Source organism: Scyliorhinus torazame, chromosome 14, assembly GCF_047496885.1.
Source record: "Scyliorhinus torazame isolate Kashiwa2021f chromosome 14, sScyTor2.1, whole genome shotgun sequence".
Taxonomy (NCBI): Eukaryota; Metazoa; Chordata; class Chondrichthyes; order Carcharhiniformes; family Scyliorhinidae; genus Scyliorhinus; species Scyliorhinus torazame.
This window is the reverse complement of record NC_092720.1, coordinates 32,982,160-33,006,026: the sequence shown is the minus strand read 5'-3', so window position 1 is coordinate 33,006,026 and position 23,867 is coordinate 32,982,160. Positions and strand designations below refer to the sequence as shown.

At 42.1% G+C, this 23,867-nt stretch overlaps 1 protein-coding gene across 3 annotated transcripts in view; it reads left to right on the top strand.

Moving 5' to 3' along the window:
• The window catches only part of dipk2ab (divergent protein kinase domain 2Ab), a 277,074-nt gene that overhangs the window by 112,781 nt on the left and 140,426 nt on the right, over positions 1-23,867 (top strand). For all 3 annotated transcript variants that reach the window (XM_072473888.1, XM_072473889.1, XM_072473891.1), the window contains one exon: positions 17,280-17,583. In XM_072473888.1, coding sequence (XP_072329989.1) covers positions 17,280-17,583 — 304 coding nt within the window. The remainder of the gene's footprint in view (positions 1-17,279; positions 17,584-23,867) is intronic.

Below are 23,867 nucleotides of genomic sequence, written 5' to 3'. Positions count from 1 at the left end.
AAGGAGATCTCATTATGGTGCTGTCACAGGCAGCAAATTGTATAGAAGGTTACCAAAGTTGAATTGCTGCCAATTCTTATTTTCACCAACCTTTGTTCCCTGAAAAATGATTGAAGACTCTGGCTCACCTTTCTTTGGCCTTGGTGTCTTGGTTGTCTTGGCAACAGGACTAAATCAATATTTTCTGTAAATGCAGAGTAGCCTGGGTGCTAAGACAGCTCAAACCCTCAGGGTTTTAGTGGATGGAATGTCAGTGGGTACTAATACATGTTTCCAAGTGGAGAATCAAAACACAAAAGACTAGGTAGCACAGCAGATTGCAATTCCAAGAGTTTGTATTCAACATTGATTTTTTTTTCAGAACTCTGTACAGTTTTACTTGGAGCTGATGTACTTGGTCACCACCTTTGTCCCCTCTGACACAGCATGCTTGGCCAGCTCCCCAAGCAGCAGCAGGCACAAGGTGGTCTGGAACTCCTGGGTGCTGATGGTGTGCTGCTTGCTGAAATGGGTCAGATGGGATGCCTGACCCGCGATTGGCTGGATGATGTCATTGACGAACAATCCTTTCCAGTGCTATCACATCCCTCCTATAATGGGCAGCACGGTAGCACTGTGGGTTGCACTGTTGCTTCACAGTTCCAGGGTCCCAGTTCGATTCCTGTCTGTGTGGTGTCTGCACGTTCTCCCTGTGTCTGCGTGGGTTTCCTCTGGGTGCTCCGGTTTCCTCCAACAAGTCCTGAAAGATGTGCTGTTAGGTAATTTGGACATTCTGAATTCTCCCTCTCTGTACCCGAACAGGTGTCGGAATGTGGCGACTAAGGGCTTTTCACAGTAACTTCATTGCAGTAATAATGTAAGCCTACTTGTGACAATAAAGATTATTATTAATGTGGAATCCAGAGCTACGATACTCGAGCTGTGACCTAACCAGCATTTTATACAGTTCCAACATAACCTCCCTGCTCTTAAACCCTCTGCCTTGGCTAACAAAGGCAAGTATACTTAACCACTTTCTACCTACCTCACTGCTACGTTAAGTGACTGGTCCAATGTGCATGCACAACAAAGTTTCTCTGATCCTCGGTGTTTCCCATCATGAATCTGTACTTGTTGTCCAAGTTTTTTCCTCTTAAGAAGTGCTTACAGATTGTTGAATAGCACTCCATGAGAGAGCAGCACTCGTGTGAAAGTGCAGTACATGGAAGACATCTAATAAACTATCCCTGTGATAAACATTTTACAACAATATTTCCATTGCCCATTGGTGCTTTGCTTTTGCTCATGGGTCGTGTTGGCAAGACTTGCAGCCAGGCAAATGCTCAAAATGATAGATTGACTAGTTTTACAGTAAAATGGGAACACTTCGAAAATTGATCATTAGTGACAAACATCAAAATTAGGGGGGTGGGGGGGGGGGGCGGCACGGTGGATAGCACTGCTACCTCACTGCGCCGAGGACCCTGGTTTGATCCCAGCCCCGGATTTTCAGGCCTTTGGCTATTTAATTAGAATTCCTTTGCTATATTGAACAAACGCGTATTCTAAGAAATGAAAACAGAAATTGCTGGAGCTACTCTGCAAGTCCGGTAGCAACTATGGAGAGGAGCAGTTAATGCTTCAGGTGATAGTATCATCAACCTAAAATGTTAACACTCTTCTCCACGGATGTTGTCTGGTCCCCTGAACATTTCCAGCACCTCCTGTTTATATTTCAGATTCCCAGCATCTGAAGTATTTTACTCTTGTTCTTTTGCCAATTACCTAGGAATATACAAGTGGTGACGCAGCGAATTATGACTTGGAATACATAGATTGCAAGAGGGCAGCTGGTCCAGTAGTAACTGTCAAAAGGGAACTGAATAAATGCTTAACACCTGAAGATGAAATTATGCAGAGCAATAAGGAAAGAACAGGGAGTCGGACAGATTGGACACTTTTTTTTTTAAAGAGTTGGCGCAGGCACCTGCTATATAGGTGTTGTATTGTTCTATTTTGATTCAAAACAGAATTAATATTAAAATCTAATTTCAGACCTTCAATGACCCCAATACTGAAAGTTTTGACTGACCCCCTAACAGTAGATCCAGCTGGGTCATGACTCTTTACTGCTCCATTCCTCATCTGGAGCGATCATCCTTTCAGAGCTATAGTTTTGCTGTGTACGTTTTGAGTTGTCAAAATGAAGCACACTGCATTTTGTGTGTGTGGAAAAGGTTTATTGGTTGCATACTCTTACAGAATTTTATGATCTGTGAACTTGTGTAACAGAAACATCACTGACCAAGCCAAGTGTAACAGTAAAAGGTGTGTTTTTAAAAAAGTCTCAGGTTGTGTTTGATGACTTTCTGGGCTAGTTGTACATCTGCACTCTGCGCTTTGTAGTATATCAATTATTTCTAAAAATTCTGTAACTAAGTATACACTGTGACCTCACTTTCCTTCCATGGTTTTGCATAGATTAGAAAGTAGCACTAGCTGTGAATATTGTCATTATGTTGATTACTTATAGAAACTTCCAATTTGTCTCCGATGGATGTAAGTAAAGTTGATTTGCCGGCACTGATGTTCAGGATCTTAAAATAAATTTTCATTTGACAGTCAACATATTAAAAAAATTGAAGTGGTTCTGCACACCACCTGGCTTTTAACTAACACATGTACTTTGAACAGATTGACTATCCATTAACCAGTTAGGAATAAAGTATAAGATTGTTATTTAATGTTTTGTAGTTCCTTTATTTCTCCTAAAATGATGTTTTTGGATATTTTGTGAAATGTTTTATAATGAAGACTGCTTTAATAGGGTTCTGTGGCTATTAGAATTCTGCTTTGAAATATCTTGACGGTGTACCTATTTTTGTACGTTTGACCATGTTTGGGATTGGGGTGCAGCCCTGAATTCATGAAAATGTGAATTTGGGGTTCCTGGGAAAATGTGTGAAATTTACTTTTCTTGTGCTGAAGAATTCAATTGAAATTATTTCGGACAGCATTCAGTGAATTGAGCTGCAGTCAGGTCTGCTTTAAAGCTGTAACGTTTATGTGAATCCATGAAGCCTCTGCAGTGTGACTGGTGGAGCCAATTAATGCTAGCAAGACTCAGCTAGGGTTCCCCCGAGTATATGGAGTCTGATTGTTGAAATTATTCGACCAACTTGAGTGTTCCTCACAGGATGCTGTAAAGTGGGGGTTGAAACATTTCTGGTGAGTTTTGTCTAATGTTGGAAATTTTAGGCTGCATTATCTCAGCTTTAAATGTGGTACAGAAGGATTTAACAGCTGCAATGGTGAATGCTCTTCACAATTCTGTTAATAACATGATTCATTGCATAGATATATTATAACTTTTTAACTGCTGAAGCGCTCTCTTGCATCTGATGCGTATGCATATTGCATTGAATTTGACCATGTGATTCCAATTGTACAATATTTAAACAATAAACCAGTGGCAATTTGAAAAGCTTTGGAGTGATGAAAATATCTAAGGCAAGAGGCCTTCAGTATTCTAATAAATTCTTAAAATATATCAGAAAAAAGTTGAGCATTGCATTCAATTGAGAGATTTTTAAGACTTTGTTGAGTATAACACCTTTGACTAGGCCCTTTAGGAGTAACAACATGCTTGTTGTCCAATATCAATAATGGAGTCTGTAAACAGCTTTGATCCCTTTTACCCACCCTCTCTGGTCTCGTCACTTTCTCCCTTTTGCATTTTTGTGATCTCGCTGCTCTCTAATTGCCTCTTCATGTAATCTCGCTGCTGTCTTTCTGCTCACCGTTATGTAGTCCTGCCACTCATTCTCACTCTTGCATCTCTTTATGAAGGCACACCGCCTCCTGCTCTTCGAAGTTGTCCCTGAGCCTTTTTTCTTTTAACCAGCTCTTCTCGGTGGTGGTTACTATCTCCAGGTCCACCTTTAATTTGCTTACGGCAGACTTAATATGCAGTCATCGTGGAGCGATGTGAAGCCAACCTGACAAAGTTACAGCACAGGGCTTAGTACATGTGTGCCAAACAGTGGAAGCAGCTTGCTAGAAACAGGATGCAATTCTGAAAGTGTCACATTGGATCCAAACTGCAGTTCTGCCACATCCAGTCATGCATGATGGTGAGCAATTGAGCAGCAAACAGGAGGAGTAGGAAGCTCAATGAGTATCCTTATTCTCAATGAAGGTGGAGCCCAGCACGTGAGTGCAGAGATTAGTTTGAAGCCACCAACCTCAGCTATAAATGCTGAATAGATATCCATCTTGCCCTGTTCTGAGGTCTGCCCATCACAAAAGCTAGTTAATTTGATTCACTCGACTTGATTTCAAGATATGATTCAGCGTATTGGCTATAGATCCTGAAGACTTCCTGACCATAGTGCTGAAGACTGATGAGAGCAAGATAAAGGCTGGGAATACTGTGGCAAGTACACCTTTTCATGACTCAAGTCAGGAATGTGAATACTCCGCACTTGCCTTGATGATTACAAATCCAATAAGACTCCAAACCAAAAACCTGACTCCACCCAGCAATGACTGATGTTGAAAGCACTATATACACCAATCCCCAAAAGATAATATAGCTGAGATGACAACATCTGATTAGAGGTAGGTTTAAAGAGTGCTTTCGAGGAGGAAAGTGAGGTAGAGAAGTGGAAAGGTGTCGGATAGGAATTCCACAGTTTAGGTCCTAGATGGTTGAAGATGCTGTCACCAATGGTGTGGAGTGGTTAAAATCAAGGATACTCAAGGTTTCAGAATTAAGAGGACTGTAGAAATCTTGGTTTGGGGCTGGAGAGAATTAGAGGTGGGGAAGGGTGAGGCCATGAGAGGATTAGAATTGACGAACGGTAAGGCCATGGAGTAACTTGAAAAAAAGCATGAGAATTTTAAAATAAAACATTATTTGACCAGGAGGTTGAATGAACACAGGAAATAGATGACTGGACTTCGTACAAGTTAAGACATGGACGACGAGTTTTGGCTGACTCAGTTTACTGAGGGTAGAATGTGGGAGATGAGCCAGGAGTACATTGGGATAGTTAGCCAAGCAATAACAAGGTTGTGAATAGGAGGTTCAGCGGCAGATGAACTGAGGTGGGTGAAATTTGCGATGCTACAGAGGTAGAAATCGATAGTTTTAATGAAACTATGTCGTTAGAAACTTCTCTTGTGTCAAATATGATACCGGAATTATGAACAGACCAGTTTGGTATTGACTGTTGCCAGGGAAAGGGCATGGAGTTAATTGTCGACAGAAAAGTTTACAGCAAACTCGGAGAACCATGGTTTCAGTTTATGCGATATGTAATTGGAGAACGTTTCTGCTCCTCAGTAACTGACGTTGGGAAAGAAACCTGATAATTTCACAACAGTGGAGCAGTCTAGAAAGATGGTGAGGTGGAGCAGGGTGTCTTCAGCATACATGTGGAAATTAACGCTGGTTTTGGTGGTTCCTTGTGGAGCAGGATATAGTTTTGATTGAGAAATAGAGGTCAAGGATAGATTCTTGGGTGACACCAGAGGTAATGGTATGGGAGCTGGAAGTGAAGCCATTGCAGCTAGTATTGTGGTTACCATTTAATCGGGCAGCAACCGTAGAATGTTGCAGCTAGTTGAACTGGAAGACACCACAGAGGCATTGGTGGTAAGCTGTGTTGAAGTCTGCAGACAGGACACGATCACATAGGGTTTCATTCGTGGCTCTGATAAGAGCTGTTTGGATACTCTGGCATTAGCGGAAACCTGATTTGGAGGAGTTCAAACATGGAGATCCAGGGATGTTGGGCACAGATTTCGGAGACAATGCCATGTTCAAGGATTTTGGAGAAGAAAGTTGAATGTAGAACAGTAGTTTGCAAGGACAGTAGGATCATGGTTCACTCTTTTTGAGACATGGTGCCAATGGCAGATGTAAAGAAGGGAAGGGTGGCATCTGAAAGGGTTCCCATGAATAATGTAAGCTACCATGCGCTGCAGGAGGGGGGAGTTAATAATAATCTTTATTATCACAAGTAGGCTTACATTAACACTGCAATGAAGTTACTGTGAAAAGCCCCGAGTCGCCACATTCCGGCGCCTGTTTGGTTGCACTGAGGGAGAATTCAGAATGTCCAAATTACCGAACAGCACGTCTTTCAGGACTTGTGGGAGGAAACCGGAGCACCCGGAGGAAACCTACGCAGACGCAGGGAGAATATGCAGACTCCGCACAGACAGTGACCCAAGCCGGGAATCAAACCTGGGACCCTGGAGCTGTGAAGCAAAAATGCTAACCACTATGCTACCGTGCTCCCCTAAGTTGAGTGGTCAGCAGTGTTTTTGGAATAGGATCATGGGAGCAGGAGGTGGGTCCTGTGGACAATATGACCTCCGTGCAAGAGGGAAACTAGGAAATAGTTGCAAATTTGGGCTTGGGCAGGGGAGAGCATTTGGAGCAAGTTTGGCTCAGTGGATCAAGTGAAGGAAGGGAAGCTGCAAAGGCAGCTTTTGGACGGCCTTGTTCTTTGTAACAGAAGTCCTTGAGCTCCTTGCACTTATGTTCAGTGAGGGTAGTAGGGCAGTGTGAATGGAGAGGGATTTAAGATAACAGTTTGCAGTAGAGAAAAGAAGTTGGGGGTTATCTTTGCATTTCAGAATAATCTTGGAATAGTGAGCAGTTTTGGCAGATAAGAGCAGGATCTTATGCTTTATATGGTCCAACCAGGTTTCTGGGTGGTAGGCAAAACTAATTTTCTGCCATATCTTTACAAATCTGATTCCCTTGAACATAAGGGAGTGGAGGTGAGGGTGATAAAGAGGGGACTGCCAGGGTGTGACAGTAATTTTCTGTGGGGGGAGGGCAGAAAGTACGGTATCATAAATAATGGGAGATGAGTTATGGTTGAGCAAATCTAGCTGTAGAAATTTTATGACGAATCGAGGGCCAAACACTAGACAGTTAAGAATTTCAAAGTGCAGTTTTAAGTGAATTGGAGGCAGCTCTTTTAAGGACTGCACAGGAGGTGGTAGAGTTGGGGCGTGGAAGGAGGGGGGGGGGGGTGGCGGCGGGATGTAGGTTGTACGTGATGCAAGGAAGTGATCAGAAGTGACTTTATGGTTGAATGATGTGGCGATGCCGGCGTTGGACTGGGGTGAGCACAGTAAGAAGTCTTACAACACCAGGTTAAAGTCCAACTGGTATGTTCCAAATCACTAGCTTTTGGAGCACTGCTCCTTCTTCAGGTGAATGAAGAGGTAGGCTCCAAAAACATATATATAGACAAAGTCAAAGATTCAAGACGATACTTTGAATGCGAGCATTTGCAGGTAATTAAGTCGTTACAGTTCCAGAGAGCGGGGTAACCCCAGGTTATCCAATGGGTGATTAGCTTTCCCAACGTCACATCCGGAACCCCATTGTTCCGCTGACCAATAGGAGTAGGTGGGGGCGGTACTTCTGGTGGAGCCCAGGGCCTGTGAAAGCCACTGAGAGGCCGAGTGAAGTTTGTGAGGTTGAGGATGGTGGGTCATGATGCTGGCAGTCAGCACCAGTTCACTGGCATTCCACTTCAATGCCAACACCATCACAGGGAGGTGGAATTGTGTGATAACTACATATACAGGGATAGCAGCAATTTGTTTGTTCTTTAAATGAGATCCAGGGAGAAGGCACCAGCAACAGTCACAGAAAAGAAATGTGTGATTTTCCTCTTGGGCAGGGCAAGTGGAATTTAAGGACCAGCATGTGAAATCTGTGTGAATGTTTGACACCTCTGCAATCGTGTCACTATAATGGTGTATTATAAGTTATCAGTCTTCACAAATAAAACTCATGGGGCTCCATGTGCTAGTAAAAAAAGAGAATGCCGTCCGCATGCATGCCCCCTCAGGCGGATTCGGCAATGCGCAGGCCTGATGCCTGGCGGAGCAGACTGCCGCCTCTTGACGTCAGCACGCTGTCCCAGTACAATGCCCTCCTGCCATCAGAGTGCTGTCCCAGTACCATCTCCTCCTGATGTTAGTGCGCTGTCCCAGTACCATCTCCTCCTGACGTCACCGTGCTGTCCCACTACCATCTCCTCCTGTTGTCAGCACGCTGTCCCAGTACCATCTCCTCCTGATGTCAGCACGCTGTCCCAGTACCATCTCCTGACGTCAGCGCACTGTCCCAATACCATCTCCTGAGGTCAGCACAACGTACCAGTACCATCTCCTCCTGCCATCAGCGCACTGTCCCAGTACCATCTCCTCCTGACATCAGCGCACTGTCCCAGTACCATCTCCTCCTGACGTCAGCACGCTGTCTTAGTACCATCTCCTCCTGACGTTAGTGCGCTGTCCCAGTACCATCTTCTCCTGACGTCAGCGTGCTGTCCCAGTACCATCTCCTCCTGACGTCAGCGCGCTGTCCCAGGACCAAACTTCTTTGTAAAAACGGCAGTCTTCCAACCAAAAGTGGTGGCAGAAGCAGGTCACGTGCACTGATGTCATGCGATCCGTGCTTTTACCGTGAAATCACAGAGGAGGGATTCCTCCATTTTGTAGCTGTCAGCAAGCAGGCAACTGTGAAGAACTGAAGATGGATCAATTTGTAATAAGGAAGAGAGGGTCAGAGACACAAACAGGCCAGGATCTCACAACTGAATCTGCTGGAGAGAGCTTCGCAGGAGAGTCCATGGTGGGACAAAGCAATGCTGGTGTGAAAGCCAAGGCCTCTGATGAACAACACATTAAGAAGAAACTGAAATTGGGAACAAAGCAGTATGAAGATGATTTCCTGAGTTATGGATTTATTAATTGTGCCAATACAAATCAAGATGCAGTGTTTTATGCAGACAAGTACTGGCAAACGAAAGATTAAAATCCTCAAAACTTGGAAGGCAGCTGAAGACTAAGCATGGTGAGTTCGAGGACAAACCTTGATTTTCTTTTCTAAGGATTCAGCGAGAACCTGAAGCATCAGCTGAAGTCCTTAGCAGAAATGTAATATTGAATGACAAGGCAAGTGAGATTGTGAGGATCAAGCAGGTTCATGTGTTGCATTAAAGGTAAGCGAAAATGGTGGGTCGCAAAGGTCGGCCGGTGTGGGCAGGAAGGTTGGCCAGGGTCCCAGGCAAAAAAGTTTGAAAAACACTGCCCTACAGCGTTGCACGTGTGCCGACACCACAGTTTACGAAGGACGTTTAGGGATGTGCAATAAAAGCTGAACTTGCGATTGATGCCCAAATCCCATTGAAAGCATGCTGCACCAGGGGAATTCTCCAATCCGAGTGAAGCCCCATGTTTCACCTATTCATCTCTAAAACAAGAAAATAAAATGTAGTTGGGTCTGAATAGAACATGTCAGCAGGTAGCTCTAGCCTAGGGACTAGACTCATAAAAAGATTTCTCTGCACAGTTGACTTTATAGCTGTTGGCAATGTGGTCCTAGCCTTGCTCACGTTGGAGTTGTGGTATCAAGTGATAGATTTCCTTACTGAAGCGCAAATGTCTCTGATCATTCCTGCTGCTTACTGTTTGTTGAGCTGTACAAGGTTGAAGGTGTAAGTTGGGTTCCATTAACTTTGCCAGCTGATGGACATCTTGGGCAGTGTGCTCTTCACAATTCTGGCAGCCATTCATTGTACGTGCTAATGCATTCACCTGGAAGTTTAACTCATCGCAAAATAATTTGTGCATTCCACACATGCCATCTTCCACACCAAATAGCATCTGTTGCGTGCTACTGATCTATAGAAAAGCCCTCCACTGCCAGACTCTACACCATATGATAAATCTTAAGTTCCATGGAACTCTGGAATACATAGATAATATATATATCCCTTCAGTTCTTTGATCTTGCCAAAAGAAACCCTGCACCTTCCTCTTGCTGACACCATCCATTTGCATTATCCCTCTGGACAGTCTGATTTATGGATTCACCACTGAATATGTGCAATAATTCAATCTAAACTCCTTCCTTTCTCTGAGCTTGAGTATGTGACCCCAGTATTTGAGTTTAGGGTTCTGTTAAACAATTTATCATGGTTCAGTTTAATCAATAGCCTTTAGAGTCTTGACATACTTTAAAGCTTGCCTTGAGCCTTCCTTTCTCCAGTGTAAAAAAAATTCCTGGCCTTTCAGGCCCTATTTGTAGTCATGTGCCTGCTCTTCCAAAATCTATTGTTTCCCTCCAGTACTGCAATCCGAATTGTGCACGCACATTATTACCTTGATCAGTGGTGACAAGTTGCCAATGTTTTTAGGAGATTTGGGAGACCACAGTTGACTGTTAATCCATGGCAAAGTTTGCCACCATGATGGTCACACAGTAAGTCATCTTTAATGCTATCACATATCGTCTACATTTGACAATTACATTGAGTAAGAAAAAATATAGTTTTGCAGAGACTCGTAACCTCTTTGTGCACTGACCAAATAAGGACTATTTTAAAGCTTTTGATAAAGTCCCACACAAGAGGTTAGTGTGCAAAATTAAAGCACATGGGGGTAGGGGGATATATACTGGCATGTGCTGAGATTTGGTTAGCAAGCGGGAATAAATGTATTTTTTCAGAGTGGCAGGTGGTGACTAGTGGGGTCCCGTAGGGATCAGTGCTTGGATCCCAGCAAGTCATAATATACAGTGGTTAGTACTGCTGCGCCTCAACGCCAGGGGTGCAGGTTTGATTCCAATGTTGGGCGACTGTGTGGAGTTTGCATCCAAAGATGTGTAGGTTAGGTGGATTGGCCATTCTAAACTGCCCTTTGGTGTCCAACTGTTAGGTGAGGTTATGAGGGCCTGGATGGGGTACTCCTGAGGATTGGTGCAGACTCGATGGGCCAAAGGGTCTCCTGCACTATAGGGATTCTATTCTCTAATAATTTGGATGAGGGAGTTTGCTGACAACATGAAACACAAATGTGTTGTGAGGAGGATTTGGACCAGTTGAGTGAGCAGACAAATGAAATGAAATGAAAATCGCTTATTGTCACAAGTAGGCTTCAAATGAAGTTACTGTGAAAAGCCCCTAGACGCCACATTCCGGCGCCTGTTCGGGGAGGCTGGTACGGGAATTGAACTACGCGACTGGCCTGCCTTGGTCTGCTTTCAAAGCCAGCGATTTAGCCCTGTGCTAAACCAGCCCCGAAATACATGGCAAATGCTGTATAATGTGAATAAATGTGAAGATATCCAGTTCGGAAGGGGAAACAGAATGGTAGAATGTTATTTAAATGGTGATGGACTGGAAAATGTTGATGTATAAAGCGACCTGAGTGTCAAGCCATGGGACCACTCATTGACGTGAAGTATGCAGATACAGCAAGCAGTTAGGAAGGCAAATAGTATGCTGGCCTTCATTGCAAGAGGACTTGAGTAGATGAGCAAGAATGTATTACTGCAGCTGTTGAATCATATTGAATGGCAGAGCAGGCCTGAAGAGCTGAATGGCCTCTTATTTTCTGTTTTTTAAAATTCCTGCACCCCTGTTTCAAAGCTCCGTACCATACAGGACAAAGCAGCCTGCTTGATTTGCACCCCACCCACCATCTTGAACATCCACTCACTCCATTGCACGATGACGGCGGTGTGTACTATCTACAAGAGGCACTGCAGCAACTCACTAAGGCTCCTACAACAGCACCTCCAAAACCTGCGACCTCTACCACCTAGAAGAATAAAGACCGCAGGTGCATGGGAATGCCACCACTTGAAGGTTCCCTTCCAATCCACACACATTCCTGGCTTGCAATTATGTCACTTGCTGGATCGAAATTCTGGGACTTCCTTCCTCAGGAGACTAGAGCGAGGGTACACTGTTTAAAAACAAGGGCTCCCACTTAAGATGTGAATAAGGAGAGTTTTTCTCTGTATCATGAATCTGTAGAACTCTTACCCAGAGTGCAGTGGAGGTAGGGTTATTGAATATTTTCAAGCCATGGAGATGCTGGCATTGAACTGGGGTGAGCACGGTAGGAAGTCTTATAACACCAGGTTAAAATCCAACAGGTTTGTTTCAAATCAATAGCTTTCGGAGCACTGCTCCTTCTGGCCTCCCATTTTCTGCACAGGCTCCTACAACAGCACCTCCAAAACCTGCGACCTCTACCACCTAGAAAAACAAAGACCGCAGATGCATGGGAATGCCAAAAACTTGATTCACCTGAGGTAGGAGCAGTGCTCTGAAAGCTAGTGATTCGAAACAAACCTGTTGGACCCAAAGATGTGCAGGTTAGGTGGATTGGCCACACTAAATTGCCCCTTAATTGGAGAAAAAGTAATTGGGTGTTCTAAATTTGTTAAAAATGGCTCCCTTTATAACCCCAATACCACCCACTTGTACGTCTTCCAATTCCATGTCCCCATACACTTGCCAAATGTGTTTATCGTGGCCAACTCGCCGAGTCCCCGTTTCCTCCCCTTCATACTTGCCACCCTGCCCCACTGTAACTTACTTTGCCCTTAACCTTCCATTCCCATTTGATCTCTGGGATAAAGGGTGTCGAAAGACCAGATAACCTCTCGCCATCAACTGCCTTCCCCTCCTACACTTTGATGATCATTTGTTTTTCTCGGAAGGTCATGTGCAGACTATGGGCCAGATGGCCTCCTTCTGTGCATTGCATAGATTCTATGACCCCTAAGTCTGTGTTTCTGTGTGTGTGTCTCTCTCTTTCAAGTCTTAAATTATTAAATTCTGGTCATGCTGGGGCCTGCTCTCCTCGCTCACACTTTCCATACGTTGTGTTTTGAAATACTGCTTGGTTTAGTGTCAGCACCTCCAGATAGAACATAGAACACACAGTGCAGAAGGAGGCCATTCGGCCCATCGAGTCTGCACCGACCCACTTAAGCTCTCACTTCCACCCTATCCCCATAACCCAATAACCCCGTCTAACCTTTTTGGTCACTAAGGGCAATTTATTATGGCCAATCCACCTAACCTGCACATCTTTGGACTGTGGGAGGAAACTGGAGCACCCGGAGGAAACCCCCGCAGACACGGGGAGAACGTGCAGACTCCGCACAGACAGTGACTCAGCGGGGCATCGAACCCTGGACCCTGGTGCTGTGAAGCCACAGTGCTATCCACTTGTGCTACCAGTTAACTGGAACATACTTCTTCAAACTTCAGTATATACTTGCCTGTACCTAAACTTAATGCAAATAGTCTGAGCCTTTACAAAGACTGCTTCAGCATTTCTGGAGGTATTTTGATGAATTATATTGATAATGGTGAGTAATTTGGGAAATTAAATTTCTTCCATGCTGTAAATGGTGAGTATATTGAGATTGAAACAAAATGCCTCCTGGGGTGTACAAAATTGATTTTTAGTTGTACTACTGCCTTATTACTTTACTATGGAGATGTTTTATACCCCTTTGACATTTTGTGAATTATATGCATGTGTACCAGATGTAGTTCTTAAATGTAGTATAATTAATTTTCATTTTAACCTCCTGTTGGGAGAAGTTTTTGCATCTCATTAAATTGTGTGTCAATCACTTTACAGATTTTTAAATTTCCTTGCTGTTAATTTTAATTGAAAAAATATTTGGACAATGACTAAATTGAAGATTAAAATTTAATAGATGGAATTGCATTCTTTACATGGAGCTATAATTTTTGCAAATCAATTATTGAAGAAAATGAATGATGTAACTTGTGTCACTACATTACCAGTTGAATGTATTCATGGTTGAGGTAGAGAGCAGTCATGGAGCGTCATGTGGCGTTGAGGTGAAGATCATACCAGCCATAATCTAATAGAATGGGGGAGTAGGCCCAAGATACCTTATGGCTCGCTCCTGCCCTGTTCCCTATGGCACACTTGACATAGAGGGATATTAAAAGCTAGTGAAGTGAACAGAACAGAGAATTGGGGCAAATGTCCCATGGCACACATTTCAAGAGCTGAATGATCTGTATCTATGTTATGGCACTGTATGATTTTATATGAAAGGATTGTAATGCTACTAAATTGTATTTGGGGGAGTCGTGATGGGAGGGTGGGGGAAGGTGGAAGTTAAACACAATCTAATACATTGCCTTGTTCTTGACAGAAAATATTTAAAATGTAAAGGAGTCTGTCAATTTACATAAGGAAGAAAATTGCGTGAGCATTTTGTTGGTTAGAATTGTTCTGGCATTGGATTTTGTTTCTAATATGTGCATTGAACAAATCTGCCAAAGTATTGCATGTGGTAATTCAGTGGATAGGTGCTTTAATGATGAGTGAGTTATGATATGTTATTCTGTTGTGAAAGTGCAGTTCTTTTTCCTGAAGCAAGCCAGTTTAATTGCTGCAAATTAGCACATTTTTAGGACAATCGGAAGCTAATTCCTCTTGGGTACTTCCTGAAGTCAACTGGAGAACGATTGTCTCTTGCAAGAGTTGCAGCTGATTCTAAATCCCTGACTGTGGCCCAAGGCCAAAAAAAGAGCAAGTTATTAACACAGCAAATTATTAACACAGCAAATTATCGACTTTATTTTAAAAGATTTTGCAGCTATAACACCTTGCCACAGGAACCTTGACAGTCATTTCAATAAGAACCTAATTTCATTTGTATGCAATGCTTGATCAGGCAGGCATACATCCCTCACTGGTTGCCAAAGCAAAAGAACTCAGCAGCAGTATAATCTTGGTCCAATATGTGGTGGGGTTACAATGCCATTGGCAGAAAGGGACAAGTATCCACTTGGGTAAATGTTGGAAGATAGTTCTGTGGAAGATTTGATTAAATTAAAACCTGTAAAATACCAACCAGATTCAAGGTATTCCTATTGGGGGAAAAAAACCCACACATCAGTTCATCGGACAAGGAAAGCGAAAAAATAGTTGCACGCTCTTTTTAGTGGATTTATTTAAAGTTTCCAGTGGTATTAATGTTTGATGTTGAAACTTGAAATTGAAACCAATTTTAAAGCAGATAATTTTTTTTAAATTGTGGGATGTGGGCTTTGTTGGCTAGGCCAACATTTATTATCCATCCCTAGTTGTCTTTGAGAAGGTGGTGGTGCGCTGTTTTCTTGAATCGCTGCAGTCCGTGTGGTGTAGGTACACCCACAGTGCTGTTAGAGACACATCCAGGATTTTGACCCCAACGTTGATATATTTCCAATAAGGATGGTGAGTGACTTGAAGGGGAACTTCCGGATAGTGGTGTTCTGATGTACCTGTTACCCTTGTCCTTCTAGTTGGTAGTGGTTGTGGGTTTTGGAAGGTGCTACCTAAGGAACTTTGAATGAAGGTCATTGGAGCATTAATAGCATCTGTATTTATGCACGCTCAGTCAAAATGTTTCAACCGACGAAATTACTTCTAAATTGTGGTTACTAAGCTAATGCTGTACCAATAGAATAAATGGTTTGGTGTCAGCACAGCCACCTTACAACATTTAAGGGTTGTATCACAAATAGGTGTATGATGCAATATATATGTATGAAAATGCATCAGTACGGAGAGCCTCTACTCACCAAATTATAATTTGAATGACTAATGCTCCTGCGGAACAAAATAAATTGTTTATTTTGCCACAATTTATTTTTACGAACCAATTGGCACTGAGCCATTCATCGTAAATTTGTTCCTTTAAACGCAATCTGGCACCCTTGCTGCTGCTAAGCATTGCATTATAATGTCCAAATGCATTTGTATCCTACAAAAGCAACATACTACATCTGCTAGAAATTTGAAATAAAAATAGAAAATGCTGTTGATTCTCAGCAGGTGTGGCAGCACCTGTACAGGGAGAAACCAAGTTAACTTTTCAGGTTTATCTTCCACATGAACAGTTCTGAGGCAAGATCATCAAACTGAAACGCTGAGTACATCCAGAATTTTCTGTTTCTTCAAGTGCATTAACATCTTTGGGTTTTGGCCTCATTCAGACCATTTAGCAAATTGAGTGATTGGCCATGAAGAAGTGGACCCTTTCCAGGTTGGAGATGCAAAGTGCGACGAGGCACTAAAGCAGTCTTTTAATTTAAATATACAAATTCCTATTTTTCTCTTCGTGGTGGTGTGGAATACCACCATTTCTGCCAGTATGTAGAGGTGAGACTGTAGAGGAATCATTGAAAGTTTTCAGTGAATCCTGAAATTAGATCAAACGTTTGCGTGCATAATTCAGTGGACGTCATTCAGGATTTAATGCAAGGCAGACATCAGTGATCTTCTTTGAAGAAAAGGTTTCGTAAGAAATGAGTGGTGTATTTATCGGAGCTGCATGTAGATTCCAGAAGTTATCTCTAGCTCTGGTTTTGGCCCAAGAGATACTCCTACAACACCGTCATTGCATTGCATTGTTGTGAGTTCAGATCTTTGTTTTCTGATGTGATCGCAATTTCCACTTCAAATCCCCTTAATCCCTTAATTATGTTGGAATCATCTACTCTAGTTTGAGCTAAATGTTTAATATATATTTTTTTCCACATCTAGTGATCTGAGCACAAACTTGTGAAATGAACTGGTGTCCAGAGGACTTGTGCATTGATTTCTGGAGATTTACAAATTAACTAGCAGGACCACATAATATTTAACTGTAGAATTAAGTTTCCCCTTTAAGATATTAGGTTAATGGGAAAAGATTGATTCTGATAGGAGGAAAATCAGTAACTAGAACAATAGTAACATGTAACGAGAGTGCAGATGGAGTAATATTTATAAGAAAGGAAAAAGGGGTGGACTGCCTCCATCCATGAAAGGTGCAGGAGTCTCAAAGCTGGGGCAGGTCTGGATGTGAGGAGATGCGAGTGTTACTGATGCGTTATCATTTGAAGGATACTTTGGGTAGTCTCCCAATTAGCCAAATGGCCACTCTGCTCTGAAAGGGAACTGGATAAGTGCTTGGAAAGCAAGAGTGTAATTGCGTAAAGGAACGGGCAAGGTTTAGGTTTGATAGTTTCAGCTGAGAATTGGTTCCAGCCAAGACAACATTGGTGGATTTATGGTCATTTTCTAAAAACTCCAGATAAATTAGCCTCTTAATTAGGCCCCCTTTATTTGTACTCTTTTTATTCTCCTTCCATAGCTTCTCCTTGAAAATGGCAGTAACCTTCTTTGTAACACTGTTATACCATGTAGCAAGTCAGTCTTGCCTGAGGGATATGTGACTTCTGTTTCTGAAGCCATAGTGAAGGCAGTTGTTATATCGTGTAACTGAGAGAATATAACATTGCAAGCACTATATGGGAGCTTGAACCTATGACCCATGTGGTGCAAGAAAGTCTAAAACTGCATAGCCTGTAGGCTTTATTATAAATTATTAAGCTTCAATGTGGTGATATTTGACACTTTTCTTTCCCCCCTTGTCTCTGCAGAGTTTTCCATCAGATGAAGGATGGCCTTTTGCAAAGTACCTTGGAGCCTGTGGGAGAATGGTTGCTGTAAATTATGTAGGCAATGAACTTTGGAGTTTCTATAATGCACCCTGGGAAAAGCGAGTAGACTTGGCCTGGCAGCTGCTGGAAATTGCTGAACAACTCACTAACAATGATTTTGAATTTGCGCTCTACCTCCTCGATGTCAGCTTTGACAACTTTGCCGTTGGCCCTCGGGATGGGAAAGTCATAGTTATTGATGCTGAAAACATAATCGTGGCAGACAAAAGATTGATCAAACAAAGTAAGTTTTTTGTTTGTCTCCGTTCAAAAAGAATCATAATTCATTGGCAGCCTTTTCTGATTTCTTGTAAAGATGGCTAACAATTGTTTTGAGTTGGCCAAACATTTGCCATAATGGTTTACTTTACATCAAGTGGTAATAGAATTGTAGAATCTTCACCACTTTCTACACATTAAATTATTAAAGTATTTATTGTTGTATTCAAAGAAAGGACAATGTGGGAGGTTCCATTGGCACACTGAACAGTTTAATTTGGGTTCAGCCATCCACTGTTCCAGAGTTGAATTACTAATTGTGATTGTTTTGTGCAAAATGTGTTTACTTCAAATGCAACAGGTTTTCTTTCCCGTCCTAAGACTGACATTTCTCTGACATACAAGAGCTGAGAAATATGAAATTGGATAGATTGAAGCTGTCCAGATTTGCTCATTGTGCCACAAGAGGAGGTAGAGTCTGGAACGGGATTTGGACAGGTTAGATGAGTGGACAAATATTTGGCAGATCGAGAATAATGTGAGAAAATGTGAACTTGAACACTTTGGCAGGAAGAATGTAAAAGCAGTATACTACTTAAATAGGAGAAATTGCATAACTCAGTAGAGAGGGATCTGGGTGCCCTGGTACATGTCAGAAAAAGATAGTATGCAACATGATGCAAGTGATTAGGAAGGGAAATGGAATGTTGATATTTATTGCAAGAGGGATGGAATATAAAAGAGGCCAATTTTACTGAAATTGCACAGGGTATTGATGAGGCCATATCTGAAGTACTGTTTACAGCTTTTGGAGTGCTTAGTTGATGAAATGAATGAAAATGAAAATCGCTTATTGTCACAAGTAGGCTTCAAATGAAGTTACTGTGAAAAGCCCCTAGTCGCCACATTCCGGCGCCTGTTCGGGGAGGCTGGTACTGGAATTGAACCTTGCTGCTGGCCTGCCTTGGTCTGCTTTCAAAGCCAGCGATTTAGCCCTGTGCTAAACCAGCCCCTATTCAGGAGTTTACAAGTTTCAATAAGGTTTGATCAAGGTTAAAACTGCAATAGAAGCAGCACAGAGGGTTCACTTGATGTATTCCTGAGATGAAGAGTTTATCCTATGACGAAAGGTTTCGCCTATGGGCCTATACGCTTTGGAGTTTAGAAGAACTGAGAGGTGATCTTATTGAAACTTGTAAGCTCCTGAATGGTCTTGATAGGGTAGATACTGGAAGGATGTTTCCGTTAATGGGAGAAGAATAGACCTGGGGTCTCCTTTAGACGACTGATCTAAGAAGAATTTTCTTTCAAAGGGTCGTTCGTGTGGAACTCTCGTTCCCCAGAGAACAGTGTAAATTGGATCTTTAAATTTATTTAAAGCAGAGCTGGACCGATTATTTGACAGACAAGGGAGTGCAGGGTTATGGGGACAGACAGGAAATTAATCTTATTGAATGGTGGAGCAGGCTTGAAGGACTGAATGGACTATTCCTGAAGCTACGTTCTAATGTAATTGCATACTTATCCAATTTATTCAAAATGAGTAATGAACAAAATATACAGTGTAAAGTGAAATCTGCAGAACTCTATACAATGGAGGATGGTTCCACATATGCCATAGACAGTAACTTTCAGCCAAATTCTCATGGACCCCATTGTTTGAATGAAATGTACGAAATTAGATTAACGCAGGGTGATTGGAGGTGCTATTGGAGGAATTGTTATGAATTGATATAATAGATGTATGATTACATTATTTTCATAATTACAGACATGTACTGATTACACCAGTGTGCCCCAGCCAATTTCTCATCACGAAAAATATTCCTACATTACTGCCTTAATATACCCCAGTTAGAACTATAGAATTGCATTGATAACTGAAACATGGCTGTCAAACGATTCAGATAATACCTGTAGGCTGTTTGAATTCTGTCCTGAGCCGCTTTAGTAATGTGTTATATTCTAATCCAGTTGTTTGACATTTATTTAGTTTTACATGCTTTACAGCAAGCCCTCCAGACAGATTTCAATCTGTGATGAATTTTGTTCTCGGATGCGGCAGAAACTGAGGAGCTTGTAGTTTTCCTTGTTACGCCTGAGTCTGAAAAGGGGAAAAATCACTATCCAGTGACTGTTTTTGGAAAGATCATGTTTAGATGTTGGGTGAAGATAGGATTGGTGATGCTGCTATCTGGAGATGCCCTCTACACTATATTTTTACATTAGTGTTGCATCTGATCTTCACCAAACTCAACAAGATGTTTTCTTTTGGAAAATAGAGAAACCTTCTGTAGATGTGATTTGTTTAATTTCTTTGTTAATTTTCACCAAATTTGATAAATTACTTTTTGGTTCAACTATATGGTAGGAATGTGCTTGTAAGTCTGTGTTTAGAAGCACTGCCATAATGTCTATAAGTTAAACATAATGTAATTAAACTTCATTTTATTGAATATTGAGGTGTTAGAAATAAAGGTGGCAATCAATGAGCTGTCTGTGCAAACTGTCAGATCTAATTAGAACTCTCCTGATGAATTATTGAGCCGTTGTGATATTGAGTTATTCCGACCAAAAGACCCCATGTTCAGTTCTCGATCTGTATTGAGTTGGCTCTCTTGGCTGAGGTAGCAGTTGCACAACAATTGACTTCTATTCCTAGGCTCAGGCGAGAGAGAGAAATAAAGACTTGCCAGTGATTCTTGATGGGAAGTATATGTTCCCTGTCCGACTCCATGCGAGTTGATATTGTAGATGGCTCTCGCTCTCCTAAGATACTGCCCCCTCCCCTTCATAAATGCTCCCATCAACCCACTTCTCAAATAATACTCTTCCCAGCTTCCCTTTCTCCGTGAATCTTCCTTTCCCTCAAGTCCTTAAACATGTTGCTTCCCAAAGCTGTTTGTGTCAGCCGTGGCTCATTTGACATCACTCTTGTCTGAGTCAGAAGTTTAAGATCCAAGCTTCAGTTCAGTTTTTGAAGACCACAATCTAGCTGGCACACCAGTGCAGTATTGAGGGAGTGCTGCACCGTCAGAGATTCTTTGGAGTTTAGAAGCATAAGAGGTGATAGCATTGAAGCATTCAAGATTAGGAAAGGGCTCGGGGTGTATATGAAATCTAGAACAAGGGGATGCATTTCAAGAATAGGGGCTGATTATTTAAGACTGAGATGAGAAATTTCTTCACTGAAAGGGTTGTGAATTTTTGTTATTTTCTGCCAAAGATAACTAGATGCTCAGTCGATCAGTATATTCAATACAGAGGTCGATAGATTTTTGGGTGCAATGGAAATTGTGGGTTATGGAGATGCACTGAGGTGGCAGATCAGTCATGATCTTGTTAAATAGCATAGCAGATTCAAAAGGCCAAATGGCCTACTCCAGCTCCTATTTCCTATCTGCGTCTGTTGTTAAATGCATCACAAGATATTCGCACTCCTGAAAATTGTGTTTCCTCTTGGGAGAAGAGAAAAACAGACAAAATCAAGACCAATTAGGAAAAATAATCTAGAAAAATTCTCTATGATACCTTTTAAACAATTGAAACCAATCCAGGTGATCCCTCTGGCATGGTTGCTGCTTTGATATGATTTCTGCCGTAGCCAAAAAGCGGTCAAGCTGTCACATGAAGGAGTTGGAATCTGAAACTATGGAAATGGGTAAAAGCTGCAGGTAGTAATGAATTTAAAAATACCATTCTATTCCAAGGCTGCTGATCAACAAGTATAACATGTCGGACAAAATGTACAAATAGGCAGAATAATTGCAAATAAAAATCAACATCCATAACTATAGGCAACATAGATACTTAATGAATGCTACTGAATAAATAGCCGAGAATGAAAGTCAAAGTGACTGAGGTGCTAGAGTAGTAATAAGAATAATAATCTTTATTATGAACACTGTAATGAAGTTACTGTGAAAATGCCCTAGGCGCCACACTCCGGTCCCTGTTCGGGTACACTGAAGGAGAACTCAATGTCCAATTCATCTAACAGCATGTCTTTGGGGACCTGTGGGAGAAAACTGGAGCACCCGGAGGAAACCCACGTAGACACGGGGAGAATGTGCAGACTCCGCACAGACAGCGACCCAAGCCAGGAACCGAACCTGGGACCCTGGAGCTGTGAAGCAACAGTGCTACTGCCGTGCCACCTAAACGAAATGATAATCAAAGCATGTATCTAATAGAAGCGTGCTGTCAACCAGTGGTTTCCAACCTGTGATCCTTGAGAATACTGTAGGTGGTCCGTGGAACAAAATAATACAATTATATGTATTTGTGAGTGTGCATCATAAACTATTAGAACTAGCTGCATTTTTAATACCAGTTGAAACAAGTTTGGCTCCTGTTAGACGTAAGCTATGTAAAAAAAAAAATGTTTAAAACTGTTTGCATATTTTGTGGTCAGCAAAAGCTTTTGATGACCATCTGTGTTCCTCATAAAGGAAAAAATTGGGAACTGCTGATCTAAACAATTTATAGACCCACATTTGTAGACACACATTGACCATACAGATATTTGTTTCATGCATCGATATACCATTAAAATGTAATGTTTGGTGACCTAACAAACCAACGACTTGAAAACAAAAGGCATGAAGGTTTAGAAGCAGATCACTTTTTTTCTAATAAAGAAAGTGACAAACAAAATATAGGGACTTAACAGTAACCCATTTAGAATTCTCTGTGATAGCCAGAAACTCCTGTTTCCACATGTCATACACTTGCAAAGGCTTGCACTGAGGTTGAAAATTCCTGTATTATTCATGGTTGTAATGCATATTTAATTCTCAACTGGAATCATATTCCTCATATCCCCAGTTGAAAAAGCAAGACACTAAAGATAAAGTTGAAGCTTACAGAACTATGATAGTGTTGACTCAAAATTCAAGTGAAAAATTCAAATATAATCACCAAATGAAAAAACCGCATGCAAGCATTTTTGTAGTAGATTTTTTGTAAACTCAAATTAAGTTAGGTCAGCAATCACTTTTAGTATTTGTCGTTTTTTCCTAAGCTGCAGCTCCGAGGGCAACAAGGACACACAGATCTACACTGGCAGGGACATCAGTGCCCATCACCAGTGGCTCTGTAGCCCCACTACTGATCAAGCTGGCCACTTCCTGAGTAGATATCTGCCAGACAGAGCATGTGGAAAACCAACCAGAGGGAGAAGTCTACTTGACTTTGTCCTTGTTAACTACCTACTCCCGATGCATCTGTCCTTGGCAGTATTGGTAGGAGTGATCACTGCACAGACCTTGTGGAGAAGTTCTGACTTCACACTGAGGGTTCCATTGTGCTGTGAAACTTTACCCTACAAAATGGGATAGATTCAGAACCGATCTCGTATCTCAAATCTGGGTATCCCGTGAGTGCCATGGGTTATTAGCAGCAGAACTATGGTCCACCACAATCTGTAATCTTGTGGCCTTGCTGTACCATTACCATCAAGCCAGGGAACAACCGTAGTTCAATAAGCGTCGACGAGCGTGTCAGGAGCAGCATCTGACATACCTAAATATTAATTTCAGGTTGGTGAAGCTGCAGGGCTAGTTGCATATTAAACAGCAAGCTATAGACAGAACTAAACAGTTCCACAACCAACTGATCACATCGAAGCTCTGCCACATTTAGTTGTGAATGTCACTGGACAGCTAAATTGGAATAAGTAGGCACCACGTACATCCTCACCTCAGTGGTGACAGAGCTCAGCTGTGCGTGCATCAGATAAGGCATTTGCAATCATCTACAACCAATGTCAAGTGGATGATCCATCTCTGCCTCCTCTTCAGGTCCCCAACATCATAGATGCCAAAGCTCAGACAATTTGAGTCACACTGGATATTAAGACGATGCTGAACGCACTGATACATTTCAGCATCCCAGCTATAGCATTGAAGACTTGTACACTGGAACTAGCCATGCCCTTATATCCGGCAATCTGGAAAATTGGTATGTTCTGTGCACTAAATGTATGAAATATCCAATCCGGCCAATTATCGGACCAAAACTCTACTCTTGATTGTCAACAAATGAATGGAAGGTGTCCTCAACAGTGCCATGAAGCGGTGCTTTCTCACCAGTAACATGCTCACTAATGCCAAGTTTGGATTTCACCAGAGCCACTTGTTTCCAGACCTCATTAAAGCCTTGGTTCAAACATGAACAAAAAGCTGAATTCCAAAGCTGAGGGGTAGAGTGGTTGTCCTTGACAGGGCAGCATTAGATTGAGGGTGGCATTAAGGATCCCTGGTAAAGTATAAGGAGGGATAGACCCTTCCCCTGGCTGGTCTCATACCT